This window comes from Camarhynchus parvulus, chromosome 15 (genome assembly GCF_901933205.1).
Source record: "Camarhynchus parvulus chromosome 15, STF_HiC, whole genome shotgun sequence".
Taxonomy (NCBI): Eukaryota; Metazoa; Chordata; class Aves; order Passeriformes; family Thraupidae; genus Camarhynchus; species Camarhynchus parvulus.
Genome location: NC_044585.1, coordinates 10383754 through 10398181, shown reverse-complemented (window position 1 = coordinate 10398181; position 14428 = coordinate 10383754). Strand labels below are relative to the sequence as shown.

The following is a 14428-nucleotide window of genomic DNA, read 5'->3' as shown; positions in this document are numbered from 1 at the left end:
AAAACAAAAGCTGTAAAACACCTGAAAGACTCTAAATCTCTGTTTTCAAGTGGAAAACTCCTTGCCTAAAGTCAGCAGGAGAAAGGACCCACCCAGGCCCAGCCCTGTGGCTGGGATGGCCTCTTCATGCCAGCTGTGCCCCTCTCCAGCCTCAGCCCAGCCCCTGGTGAGGGCAAACACAGAGCTGTGGGATAACCCCAGCTCATTCTTAATACCATCATTATTAACCAGCTAACAAAGAAATACCAAATCCATTAATTTTTCTCTCCCCAGGAAAATACCGTACCAAAGAAGAGCTGGGACAAAACCAAGTGTTTACCAGGAAGAGGTGGTGCAAGAAGCTGGTTGGAGAGCAGCTGCAGGTGCTCCAGGGTGATGTCCCGGATGGCAGGAATGTGGAACAGCCGGGTGAACATGTGGGGAGATTTGGGAGCAAAAATATTGAGCAGAGCCATGCGACAGTAGAGCTTGGCCAGGGCAGCTTCACTCCTCAACAGCTCCCTAGGGAACACAAACATTAATTCCTTAACATTAAATCCAGCCATGAAAATAAAATTCAAAAGTTTGTACATGTTAGAACAAAGCTGTAGCAGGTAACTGTACTACAGGAAATGCTCTTCAGCTAATTCAGCTAATTCAAATTCAGGTAATAATTGTAACTACACCTCTTTTTTCACCTGTGAATTTGGATGTTGGTGTTATCCAGGGTGACCAATCCATTGGTTGCAGTCCTCCTGTACCCTGCAGGTGGCCTTTCCAACATGTCAATGGGATACCAGTACCTCACCAGGACCCCCTCACTCCTCAGGTAGGTCTCCACTTGGACCAGCTCATTCACCTGCAACACCAAACCCAGCACTGTCAGTAACACAATAATTAAACCAAGGTTTTACTTCCAAGAGAGCCCCAATCCAGCATCCTGAGCAGTTTTTACTCCCAGCTGTGTGATGCTGATCATTAAAAGTCCTCCCAGAGTGTCTTTACTCACCGAGTCCACATCCAGGACAACCCCATGAAGACCAAATGTCTTCAGCATGCCCCGAATGGCAAATTTGGGCAGAGCTGTTCCTACAGCACTGCTGGTGACGTTGTTGCTGTCAGGAGAGCGAGTCACCACGGTGAGACCTGGCAGAAAGAGACACCACTTTGAAGGTGTTTTCCTCAGGTGACAATTAGATCCCAAAAACCCCTGAGCTTTTCTCTACCCCTCAGGATCCGCTGTGCTGCCCTTACCTTTCCGTACTTTATCAATTGTGAATTTGTTTGCTTCATCTTTGATATCCTCGATGGTGGGAAGGTAGAGATCCCTTGGGATGCCTCCATTTTCCTCATACAGGAATTCCACAGTTTGTCTTGCTATATCAACCATTCCTGAAAGATAGGAAGGAGTGCAAATTACTCCCCTCAGCCATTTCCCTCCCTTTTCCCTTGAAATAAGTTCTTATTCTCATTAATATCCCAAGCAGGTGAGTTTTCCAAGTACTTAAATACTCTCTCAGGCTGAAGGATGGAAATTGGGAGTTTTCCTGAGGAAGCTTTCCCTGAGCTTCTCATGGGAGTTCAGAATTCCTACCTTGCTCTGATTGTGACTTTCCCACAAACACATTGTCCTGCCAGAGCTGAATTCTACAAAACTCCCAAGTATCTCCTTATTATTACTTAAATCTAAGAAGTTTTGCCTCGATAGTCACAGACAGAAAATGCACAGATATAGTTTCTTCCCTAGCTATTACTCCAGGATGTTTCTGTATCCACATCACAATGAATTCTGTCACTATTTCTGAAACCATTTTCTCTATCTAAATAGTCAAACGCAGTACAAGTGTTAAAGAAAAAGCATGAGCACAAACCAAACTCTAAGCACTGGAGGAAAACAGCAAGTGATTTTTTTTAAAGTTTTCCACTCCTGAATACAGTAAAATATGAAAGAAACACAGCTGCTCTCTCAGACTTCCTGCACATCACAGAAAACAATATGCATGGAAATAAATACATACCTAACTGTAAAGCTCCTTTAATCTGATCCAGCCCAGACTTCCTCTCAGCCTCATTACGGAATCTTCTTCTAATTGTAGGGAAAACCTTGGTTTCCCAGGCTTTGACCAAAAGGGCATAGTGATCCTCCTACAAAGACAAAAGTGTTTTAAAACACCAAGAAGTGATAAGTTATCAGCAGTTGTATTTTTGTTAGGGAAGCAGGAAGAACTCTTGCATGGCTAAATTCAAAATATAAATTACAAGATCTGGTTTTAGGCTCTAAGTTAGAGGAGGCAGAGTTTGCCACATTCCTCACCCTGGGAATATCATCGTCATCATCATCATCACTTTCATCATCTGCAATAGGAGGGGGGTGAGGATCAGGGCCTGAGGTGATGAAGTTCTCATAGCTCAGCTCCATTTTATAGTGGCAGGATGTGTCACTGTCATACTCTGCAAGACACAGACAGAAATAATGAGATGATAATGCATGCAAAGACATCCCATGAAATTGGAGATACACAGCACTCCATGCTCTCCAATCAGGGGGTGGGAATGCAATTCCTTTTGACACAGCATAACCAATTGGCTGATCCAATCCACCATGACATCCTATTGTATCCCAAGCCTTAATGAGATCATTTCTCATTCAAGCTGTGTTAATTACAAATAATTTGCGTATTCACATAGACGAAGACCAAAGAAGATGCTTTAATTGCCTTGTCTAAAATCAGATAAACACAGCTTTGACTTGTGGCACTGCCCCACCTAAACAAGCACTACCTAAGGCCTAAAGACTGCAGCCAGGCTGGGTTTAAATCCTATTTCCTCGCTTGGCATTTCTGCTGGGAGGGCTTTAAAGGAGCGAATGTCACTTTACGTTGCTGAGCCGTGGCGACGGCGGCGATCCTGCAGGGGGGCCCGTGGGTGCCAGGGTCCGAGGCGATGCTGGTGCCAGCGTCATTGTCACTGTCAGAGGCCATGGCAAAGGGCAAGGCCTCGAAGTTGGCACTGATCTCCTCGGCCAGGTCCAGGCACAGGTCGGCGGCGTTGCGGTGAGCCTGGCCCTCGGCGTAGGCGAACGGCCGCGAGCCGGAGTTCGCCCGCACCTTGGTGTTCTGCAAAAGGAGGCAGGGAAACTCTCAGATCCTGCTCTGAGCCATCACTCTGCCCCAGGCAGGAGCTGATCACACCTCCCTGCCACCAGGATCCCCAGCTGGCACTCTGGGCAAGCTTCAAGCTGCTAAAGACACTTTGAACCTGGGTGCTTTGAAGCGAGGCCACTGCTGGCCAGGAATGCTGAGAGAGGAGATGCTGGCATGGCACAAGGCATCCTGCCAGGCCAGCTGCACACTGCTGGGCTAATGGGCAGGGAAAACCAAAATAATGACACAACACATGCACCTGAGAGGCCTAATGAATACCTCAACCTAGGCAAGAAAGGGAAAAACTATCAAATTGCTTTTCTACAGAACAGGTTCAATATTTTCCATCATGTTTTTAGTACTTCTGAAAGTATATTAAGGGATATATTTCTATTACACACTTGCCTTTTTCTGAATGTGGACAACTGGCCACATTCCACCAGACACATCCTCTAGGTAGGGCACAAGTCTCTGCCCACAATATGTAAAATAAACTCTGCCCTTTGCTGGCTGCCCTGGAGGAGGGGGAGTTCCTTCTGTTCTTTCCCATCCAATTCCTGCTACATCACCTGGAGAAAAACACAATCGTAAAAAGGATTTCATCAATTTTCTCATCCAGCATTTCCCTGACATTTAGAGGATTTTCTGATGGAGCAGATAAGGATTTTAGCCATGCTTTTACATACCAGGGGAAAGAGTCACATCCAGTCTGACACTTTTCCACTGCAGCAGGCTGGAGCCATTGTAATGCACTGCTCTCCCATTGCTGAGGGGCAACAAGGACACAGTGAGACAGAGCACTGAGCCAGAGCAGGATCACCACCCACCAAAGCTGTGATATCAAAAGGCAACTCAACCCTCCTGATTTTGCAAAAATATTTCAGCATTCAATTTAAAAGTATGTACTGCCCACTACAGCCCCCTCCCCAGCCTGCTGACAAATGTACTGAACGTGGTTTTCCACGTGCATCTCCAACCTACTTGTGGAAGAGGCAGGTGCCCACTGGGTTTGTCCAAGCCCCATCTCGTTTTTCTGCCTCTGTGGCAAATCCAAAGGAAACTATTGGCCCAGTGTCATCATCTGTGTCTCCATAGGAAACCACTTCAATTTCCCAGTAGAATGATGGTGCCTAGAAATAAAAATAATAGACCATTTTAAAAAGTGATTTACAAAACAGAGCTTAAAGAAGCAATTTTCTTGCTTTTCCTTTTCATGCCCTGTTGGATAATCAATGACAAAGGGCTGGAGAGCTGAGAGGTCTCACCTGTACTGGCACTGGGGAGGTGGCATAGATAAAGGTGCCCCGAGGAAGGCCCCCACCTGCACTGGGATCAGCCAGGAAGGTCACAGCAGTGAGGTGTGAGGAGAACATGCAGGCTCTCACTGGGGGGAACACCCTGGATGGGCTCCACGTGATTTCTTTGGGCTGCAGACACAACAGAGCAGTTCATTCTACCAATCACAATTCAAGTCACCCACTAAAATACAGCCACACAGTTTGAGGGGCACATTTAATACAACACCAACAAATCACATCCCAATAGAGAAATTCCCATTAAGCATTTCAAGAATGCTGCCCCCAGTTTGGGCAGCAGCAGCAGGGGGTTCTCCCAGGGCAGAGGGCTCTGTGCTCACCTGTCTCCTGTCTGCTTGCAGGGGAGGAGGAGGGGGCCGAGCACAGTCGCGGTACAACATCCGTAACCTCTCACACTGCATCTCCACCACCACCAGCCTCTCCCCTGCAACAACAACCCACAGCAGGCATCAGCCTCCAGCTGCTTCCTCCAGTCCAACAATGCAATCTTAATTCAGAAATAAATATGGTATTTGCACTTTGAGGAGGTCTGATCAGCCTTACTTACATAAACAACAGAATTAAAGGTAAAATGTAACACATGCAAGTATTTTCTCATGTTTCATTTACATCCGGTTTGTAAAGACACTGTTATGTTAATTAAGATATAAAGTTCATTTTAGTAAGCAAGCTTATGGCCCAGCAAAGGCAGGAAAGCAAAAAAATTTATATCTACTATCACAAAAATCAGTCCTTGCTCTTTGACACCTAAATCTCTTGGATCCCACCCTTCACTTCAACCACTTCTTCTCTGGCATGTTCCTAAAAACTTGCCCCTGAACTAAGATTTCTGCTGGGCCCAGTGCTTATCCCTAAACAAGGAGAGCTCAAGGATCAGGAATATAACAAAGCATTGCAAAAATCAGCAAAAAGGTCATAAAAAGAAAACATACGAATGATAATGTCAAGGAATGCAGAGTAGGATATGTTGGAAGCAAGGAAAGTGGAGAGTGCAGAAGAAAACAAGGACTTGCTTCTTTGATACACAGAATAATCCTGTTCTGGCCTAAATTAATGCCTAATGTTTAGTGATTTAGGCTGATTATTAGCTGCTCTTCCATCAGCAGCTCTGCAGCTGTAACAAGACACTCTGTCCTGTGCCAGTTCCTAAATTCTGGATAGCTGGAGGAGAAAACACTGAAATGATTTAAAAAGCTGCTCTGTTTCTGACCTGAATATGCCAAGAAGGTGTTGGCTACATACCAGGGCTGCACTCCTGGGCCACCAAATTCAGAACTTCTACAGCAGCTGGACACTGTTGAATGAATTCTTCACAGAATGAGCTGTCTTCCAACAGCTGAGCCATCACCAGGCATGCTCTGAACAGAAAAACAATACATTTAAAGTGTTACAAGGTATGTGCTGAATTCAAAGCTGGCATTACATAGTGAATTCAAGGGTGATTTAAGGGTGATCTTAACCCTGTTTTAGCTAGACCATCCCCAAAGGCAGCTTTCCCCTGCTTCATAAATGGATTTATTGAGGCGTTTGCTCAGTGTGTTGCAGGGACACTCATGAACAACACCCAGACACTTAATGGGAGCAAAGAGGAATTTGTGCAGCTCCTTGCTGCACAGCCCCAGAGGAAGGGCACAAGAACTCATGCAATTCCCTGGGATGTTTGTGCACAAAGGCAGGACCCACCTGGTTCTTATTTCAGCAAGGAGCCGGACCACTGCCATTACTGGGGTTGAGCCATCTCCTGTTGCAGGAAGTGAGGTGTGAATAGAGAGACTTCCCTCCTGAGGGAGCAACATGGACTGGACTGCCTGTACTACCTTCTCAGTAATGGACAGTTTATGAAGAGGCAATGCCTGATGGTGGGGGGGCACGGTAAAAAGTTAAATTCAAGTAGTTAGTTTCTAAGAAATGAGGGTGTTTTATTACCTGGAGTTAATTCTTATATTTTACTATCACAAAATCAGCACCAAACACCAATAAAACAAAAATAAACAAACCCCAAACCAAGCCAGAAATTAACCAAAAAAACCTCCCACCCAATATGCAACAGAATATCTTTAAGCACAAAAGATGAATATTTATGTTACTTGAATGAGAACTCAAACATATTGTTAATATATGCTTTAAAAAATAAGGCAAACATTACAAATCATTTATAAGCAAAGATGAAACACTTTTTTTTACGTGCTGTAGATTAATAGTCAGTATGCTGTGACAGAAATAAAGCAAGAATCGAGATTATACTGAATATTGGATGTTTAAAACTCCCATACCTCAGATCTTGGAACACAGAGCCTAGATAATGGAATAGTTAAAGTGTCTGATGCCTGGGAGGTCTTTCTAGTGTCTATAGTGGTGGGTGGGAATTTGACCGTGGCTATACCTTCTTGCTCATTAATAGATGCCACAACTCCAATGCTTCCTGCTATTCCTTTGCCTAAAACCTACAACCAAAGAAGAGCTGCATGAGATTGAAGGTGTTACAGTCAGGAATCAGTGTCTGACATCACACACCAACTGCACACACAAGCACAGGGGGCTGTTTTAGGAAACAAAGCTCCACAAGCTGCTGTTCCACAAGCACCTCCTGCTGCCAAGGATCCCAGTGCAGGGAAAACCTCAGGAGAGCAGCAATTCTCATCTAGGATATCAAATATGAACAGTGCTGAATTACCTGAACTTCAGAACCTATTTTAATTGTCTCCTTAAAGCCACCCAGAGCACACAGGGCAGCCACTGCCTGCCGAGCAATCCTTTGAAGTTTAGCCAGTTTCCTTCCGCTGCTACTCCCATTCTCCAAAATGCTCTCTGCATATTTCCCAAGCTGTGGAATGTACATCAGAGCCCGAGACAGAACCTGAAGACAGAAGCAAAAATACCAGGGAACCACTTCAAAGCACCATTCCAACAAAAACCAATGCCCCAAGCCTCCAGCCCACACAGTCTCAGAAGAATTATTTTTGTTCTTGAAGAGAATTATGTAACTCAGAATATTCCAAGCTCTCTGAAGTGTGAGCACCATCAAAGCCATGACCATTCCCTAGTAACTTTTAGGATAAAATACAATATTGGCAAAAGTTTTTGCTGAGGATTTCACCTAAGGAACAGATTAGGTGCTGCAGGATTCAGAGGAACATAAAATCAACGTGTTTTGTTCCAGCCAAAACTTTGTACCCTCAGAGGCAACAGCCAAGGCAAAATAACCTGCCACAGGCAAGGGAACTCCCCAACAAACAGCACTGTTAATGCCTGAAAAGAATGACAGCACATTATCTAATGATGGGTAAATTTTGAGTATTTGTCCCACCGTGAGACAGCTGAGAAAGGGCTGGGTTTGTCCAGCTCCACACCCTGTGTTTAAATCAGAAAGGAGCAGCTCAGGCCTTGCTAATCATCAGATTCTGTAACTACTCAACCCCCAATGAGGAATGTGCTACTCATGGTTGTGTTTGCTCACTTTTTCAGCAGTTGTTGTCCAGATCTGGGCTGCATTGGACTCTGGGGCCATGAGCAGGCTGTGCAGCAGGGCAATCACCTCTGCTGCCATGCTGTTTGCAACGTGCCCGCTGATGAACGGCCTCACCGGATCCGTCCTGCCATGAGACAAAGGCAATTTGAACATTCAGTTCAAAACCACATAATGAAAAGAAGCTTCAGGTGTCAACAAAATATACACAAAAAAAGAAAAAGGAAGTTTATGAACAGCCAGATTATCCTTGAGAGCACTAGAAAAATTGGTACAGAGAAAAGCAGAATGCAGGCTAAGGGATTTACCTGGCGAGCTCTGAATTCCTCTCCCTGCAAATGGAAGTTTGTGCAGTCTTCTTTTTGTCCCCAGTGGACAAGCCACTGGTGCTCTCTGGATTGACAGTCTCTATGGGTGGCCCCACACTCACTATCAGCCCAGATTGTGCCCACTTGGTTGCCTTTCTAAGAGCTGCAGCAGCTTCTTCTGTAATGACTTCACAGCAGCCACTCTGCAAAGGAAATTGCCATGGAAAGCAAATGTCAGATCTGTTTGGTCAGTCTGCTCATGTGCAAGTGCTGAGAACACAGCAAAACCCCCTCCTGGGTGTGTGTTAGTCATAGACAAGCTCTATCTCTTGCTTTTTATCATCTACAGAGAGATCAGGGATAAATTCACTGCCTTTAACATTCCATTCTTAAATTAACAGTCAAATTTCTCTGATCAAAAAGCCACCAATGAGTATTTCTGGTTCAAACCCTCAAGAACACCTCTGGAAATAGACACGAAATTTTAAATCAAATGTGTGGCTTAAAATTTGCTTTAACAATGTGCATTTAATACTTGAGGAAAGAGAGTATCAAAGGGGCTTAAACCTGACCTACAGTGGCTGGAGGACACATCAGCTGAAATTCTTTTTCATCATTTGATCTGTATTTACAGAAGTAAATGATGACTAAAACAACATTTAACATTTGTAACATCAGTAAAACCCAAGAATTCTGCGTGGCCACCAATTTTTAGGATGTTGAACAATTCTTTAGTTATTCCTCCTCTTCCTCTTACCTTTGTCATGTCCCGATCCATCTTCACCACCTTCTCCATGTTGGCTCCAGTTCCCAGTCGGAATGGGCGACCTTCTGAGCTACTGTTGGAGGGGAAACAAAACACAGGAGCTTTGTTCTGACTGCTGGAAATCACAGCTGAGCTACACACTCCAATTCCATACATTATGGCTGGTTTGAAATGATTTGAAGCCACCTTTGCAGCTGAATGCTCAACAGTAAGAGAAATATGAGGCAGTTAAGGACATTCCCCATTTACAGAGGGAATTTAATCCTATTGAATGCAGTTATTCAAAGCAATTTAACCCTTCCCCCCTCAGGAAGAAGCCTCATGAAATGGTTTTTATTGATCACAAATGCCCAGGGCTCTGAGTTCACCTTTCACTTGTACCTTTTAGTGTAATTTTTAGAGAATGGGTTCAGAACCAGCTCAGAGAGAGGGGGAAGATGGAACAAATAACACAAAATGCAGGAGGTGACAGCACTGGCATTCAGTGATCCCAACATCCAGGTGGGTGTTGAGAATACTAAAGAATCTTTAATAGCAAATTATTGTCCAGCTTATGCATTATTAAAGCAGTGCTTTTAAAGCCATTTTGCCTTGACAGTTCTATTTGTTAGTCCTACCCAGCCTGTCACACCATAAACAAGATAAATGATATTCCATCAGAAACACTGAGTCTAAGTAGCTAATTTTTCATGAGATTGTTTTCAGACAGATGAAGATGTTCCCATGTTCCTTTGCATTATCTTATTGCTTTGCCAGTAAACACAAGACATCAAGCAGACACTTTGCTTTCCCATTTGCTCTTATATCTAGGATGTCTTTTTCTGCAGCTGCAGCACTGGAAAAAAGGAGAAGATAAAGGGAATTGGCAAAATAGTTTCTAATTCCAATCCAGTGAGCTGAGATTACCTTAGTAAAGGCTGAAGGACTTCATGGGAGGACTGATCTTCTCTTTTATGGATAAAAATAGAAAGTTTACCATCCACTGCCTCGCTTTCTTCTCCAGGATCTTTATCACCTTTCATGGAATTTTTAGGGCTGGCTTTTGCCAAGGTAGTGTCTGGCTCAGAGGCAGTTGGAGAAAGGACTGTCTGGCAGCCTTGAAGCAGAAAGGAAAAAAGAAAACAAAGAAACGCAACCATGAATTTTCTTACCCTTGGAGCTAATATGACACATCTGGGATGTGTTTAAAACATCACTGAGACCCACTTTGGTCTGAGGCCAGGGAAATGAGGAGGCAGATGGAAAGGCACAGGAATATCTTGCTCTCAGAAATACCTGCCAATGCTTGAGCTCTCTGTCAATACAAAAGCTCCTGGCACAGGGTGCCCAGAGAAGCTGTGGCTGCCCCTGGATCCCTGCAAGTGCCCAAGGCCAGGTTGGAGACGGTTTGGAGCAACCTGGGATGGTGGGAGGAGTGAAAGGGGTGGGACTGGATGGGATTTAAGGTCCTTTTCATCCCAGGATTCCATGAAACAGGAGTCCCTCGGGCACAACACCAAACAGCTGCTGGTACCTGGCACAACATAATCTGCCAGCTTTGCCAGCAGCAGGGAGGCAATCTTGGAGGCTGGGTCACTGGGATCATCCTGCTCGCTGTTCAGAGAGGGCACTGAGTAACTCCAGGGAGGCAATTCCACGTTTCCACAGTCCTCAACACTCATGAGAGGCAGAGCAGCACGACACAACTGCAGAATTATAAGCACCAGCTTTGGAGAAGGACGCTGATCCAAGAGAAGGGACAGAAGCTTGGACACACAGGCTGGCTGGCTCAGGATGGCTTTACCTATGTGACTCCTGAAAGGGAAAAGGAATCTTGAAATTAAAACCAAATTCATTTATTATTTACAAGATGTATTAAAAGCAATTTCAGTGTCTGACAAAACATCTTTAGCAATTCTTCCATAACTTGACAGCACTGATCAAACACTAAGGATCAGTTTTAGAATGGTTTAAAAAAATCCACTAAAGATCCCATATGGGCTCTGATACATGGAAGAAAATACTCCAGAGGAAAGGCCTGGTACCTTGAGAGGTCATTCAGAAGACTGAGGACATCCTGCAGTGCATCATTCCCTGCAGCCTGGTTGCCACAGCACTCAGTGGCTCTGGCCAGGTGGTTGGTGAGGAGGCTGGAGACCTGCCTGGCCAGCCCAGAGTGAACAGCATCTGTGGAACCCCCTTTGGAAGGGATGGAAGAATGCACAGCTGTAATCAACAAAAATCAATATACACACCACAAAAATAACCCCTGATACATCCACCATTAGCCAACAGCCACGTGTAGGTTTAAGTGTGTTATGGGTGAATTCTACCTCAGGAAAAATGCCAAATGATCACTCAATCTCCAGGTTCTCTGATTATATTTAGACAGAATCAAGTGGCAAAACTTGAAATTATTTCCATGGGGAGGGAAAAAGGCAGAATTAAAAAATATTAAGAAGAAAATCTACTGAATTTTGTATTCACTTCTTAAGAATCCACAGAATCCATTCACCCAAGTCATGGTGAATGACTGCCCTCAGACAGTTCTAACACACACAGCAGAAGATATTCCCAGTGTTCCTACCTTCTTCCTTTTCCCACTCCACACAGCGGTTGGCCAGCACCTGGAAGGCAGCCCAGGCCATGGTGGCCACCTTCTGTTTCTTGGTCTGTTTTTCATTTGAGCTGGACTCTGTCTGGCTGCTCAGGCTGCAGAGCCGGTCCATGAGCTGGACCAGCCCACTACGCACCAGACACTTCTCCTCACTCCTGCAGGGGAAAATTCAGGGTGGAATTAACTTCTCCATCACCATAGCAATCCAGAACTTGCTGTTAGCTCAGTAATTAATTAGTTCACTTGAAAGAAATATGGTTCTGTCTCTCCCTTTTCCTCCCCAGATGGAATTGTGAGGGAATTTAACTGGATGTTCTCAGATGCTCCTCGTGATAAGGAAAGGGGATGTATTTATACTGCTTAACACTTCTTCTTAAAGCAGAGCCTACTAAGGCCAGGTGTGGATGCCCCCCATCCCTTCCCCAAGCCCTTGCCCACCTTGTGTAGGGAATGGTGCACAAGAGGCCAATGCTGTTGGCACAGGCGATGGGGTACCGGGCACACAGGGACACCACCGATGTCATCGTCTCCCCAAAAGCCTCCTGGACCTGCTCCACCATCCCACCACACGTCAGCTCTTCAATCCTGTTGAGGGTTAGATATTGGGAATTGAAGGCTTCAATTCACAGACTTCCAAATGTAGCTTTAAGACAGTAATAATCAGTGCATGTTAAGAATTACTCAGAGAGACCTGGAAGGCAAACTGCAAGTCACTCATTTTTCATAGGAAACGTGAACAAGAGAGTGTGGTAGTTACAGCTCAGTCATGATTAAATCTCACTACAAACAAAACACAAAACATTTATTACATTTAGATGACAGTATTAGCTGAATCTATCACTAATACCTAATTAACATCAATTTAGAATTAAATCAAGAGAGAGGGACACCCTCTATACACACCTGGGTTCAAAAGCATTTCTTAGAAGTTTCTGCCTTTTTACCCCACAAGAGTCAAAGTGTTTGTTGCAACCTTAGCTCTGCCAACTTGTGCCCTCAGAGCTACTCACTTCTGGCTTTCCCTTGTGCAAAGCAATTTTTTCCCTTCCACAGAGACCAAGCCACAGAATTCTGGAGAAATGCACCCACCTTGGCCCTCCCTGGAGCACCATGGTCACTGGGCCCACCAGGTGGGTGACGCCCCCGACGCGCACGGCGGCCGTCAGCAGCTCCCTCATGTGCACCAGGGCCTGTTTCCTGGTGTTGCCACGTCTCCAGCGGGTCTGGGCAGCCAGCAGGAAGCTGCTGCTGGACACCTGCGAGGTTTGGGAGGGGATTTTTGTTAGACACAAACAAGGCACCTCCTGTTTCTGAGGAAGCTGGAGTTTGAAATGAAATAACAACGTACGGCTTGGTCGGGGTTTGTCCCGATGAAGGCAAAGAGCTGTCCCAGGAGGACACTGTAGGTGGGTTTGTCCCTGCTGTCCTCGATGGCCAGGGACTGCAGCAGGGTGAAGGAGCTGCTCCTGTGGCTGGTGACGTGCCGGCGCCTGCGAGGGAACCGCAATGTTACACCTGGCAGCAGGGAGCTGACCCAATCACCACAAATGCTGCTGTGCAGCTGATCAAACTGATAAATTTGATCAAGCTGATCACTGCGACAGCACAGAGGTGTGAAGGGAAGGAATAAACCCTGCTGTACCTCTGGCTGGCCCGGGCAAACTCGATGTCCTCGTTGCCGATCATCTCCAGGTCGGACGGGGCGGACATGCTGCGCAGGAACACAGGCTGGCGCACGGCATGGGAGATCACCTTGGCCTCAGAGGCTGATTTACAGGCTGAAGTGTTATAAAATAGTAATGAAAAATGTCATTCCTGGTGCAGGAAATTATTTACAAACTAGCTTTAAAATCACTGGTGGATATCCCAGCGGAAGCTGAAAGACAGGGTAGCGAAAACCCAGTCTAAGCAAGAACGTGCAACTCGGACCTGAGAATTTTCCTGTTTTCAATCCTGTTGAGAGTTAAAGATTTGGAATTGAAGGCTTCAACTCACAAACTTCCACATGTAGCTTTAAAAAATAATAATCAGCACATGTTAAGAATTACTTAAGGGAAATTTGGAAGGAGAACTGCAAGTCACTCATGTTTTCATATGAAATATGTAAACAAGAGTGTGGAAGTTAAAGCTCAGACATTATTAAATCTCACTACAAACAAAATACAAATCCAGCTCAGAGGATTTTCCTGTTTTCAGGTACTGTTTCAAAACAGATTTCTTTTGATTTGGTTAAGCATTTTTCCTCAATAAATCAGGAGACTTCAGTTTAAATTCCACCTATTATTACTCAGCTTTTTATTTACCATCATCATGGCAATCAGAAAACAAAGACTTTATTTATTGAAAAGAATTAATTTAATTTAGGGGAAAAACAGTCTAGTTTAAAGCAAAAGAGGTAAAAATAAGAGGTAGAAAATGCTGGCAATGAGAGATATACCTGGAGTCTCTGCAGGGGTCCCAGATATGCTCCTTGTGATCCCAGACTGTGCTGCAATGGTCACATGCAACAACAGCTCTGCTCTGTTCATCAAGCTCTTCACCAAGGTTTTTGTCTTTGCTAAGGGATGAGAGGTCTTCTGGATCAGTGAATTCACCTCTTGGAAAAACTTCTCCCTGGCATTAAGAAAGGGAAGTAAAAGAAGCCAAGTCAATGTTTGAATGCTTTCAGAAAGGAAGTGTTACTGAGGGAAAGGTCAGCTAAAGAGAACTTATGGCCTCAGTCTGTTCTGTACCAGCAAAGGAGAAAGCAGAAAAAATGGAAGAAATAAACAAGTGATTCCTCAGCAAACACAAGGAGTTGTAGGTATTAATATTAATATATTTAGCACAGAAGTTTCTAATAATTTCATCAGAT

General features: G+C 44.8%; 1 protein-coding gene across 4 annotated transcripts in view; it reads right to left on the bottom strand.

Moving 5' to 3' along the window:
• HECTD4 (HECT domain E3 ubiquitin protein ligase 4) overlaps positions 1-14428 on the bottom strand; it is a 66777-nt gene that overhangs the window by 18200 nt on the left and 34149 nt on the right. For all 4 annotated transcript variants that reach the window (XM_030958597.1, XM_030958599.1, XM_030958598.1 and 1 more), the window contains exons 29-56: positions 14012-14187; positions 13217-13352; positions 12923-13064; positions 12664-12830; positions 12013-12159; positions 11545-11729; positions 11003-11156; positions 10492-10772; positions 9885-10074; positions 8970-9051; positions 8213-8415; positions 7896-8031; positions 7113-7295; positions 6712-6882; positions 6122-6291; positions 5681-5796; positions 4759-4862; positions 4388-4549; positions 4104-4252; positions 3809-3888; positions 3528-3691; positions 2858-3095; positions 2294-2430; positions 1998-2124; positions 1234-1371; positions 989-1125; positions 678-838; positions 320-501 (exon numbers count right to left, since the gene is read on the bottom strand). In XM_030958597.1, the coding sequence (XP_030814457.1) occupies positions 320-501; positions 678-838; positions 989-1125; positions 1234-1371; positions 1998-2124; positions 2294-2430; positions 2858-3095; positions 3528-3691; positions 3809-3888; positions 4104-4252; positions 4388-4549; positions 4759-4862; positions 5681-5796; positions 6122-6291; positions 6712-6882; positions 7113-7295; positions 7896-8031; positions 8213-8415; positions 8970-9051; positions 9885-10074; positions 10492-10772; positions 11003-11156; positions 11545-11729; positions 12013-12159; positions 12664-12830; positions 12923-13064; positions 13217-13352; positions 14012-14187 (4418 nt within the window). The remainder of the gene's footprint in view (positions 1-319; positions 502-677; positions 839-988; positions 1126-1233; positions 1372-1997; positions 2125-2293; positions 2431-2857; positions 3096-3527; positions 3692-3808; positions 3889-4103; positions 4253-4387; positions 4550-4758; positions 4863-5680; positions 5797-6121; positions 6292-6711; positions 6883-7112; positions 7296-7895; positions 8032-8212; positions 8416-8969; positions 9052-9884; positions 10075-10491; positions 10773-11002; positions 11157-11544; positions 11730-12012; positions 12160-12663; positions 12831-12922; positions 13065-13216; positions 13353-14011; positions 14188-14428) is intronic.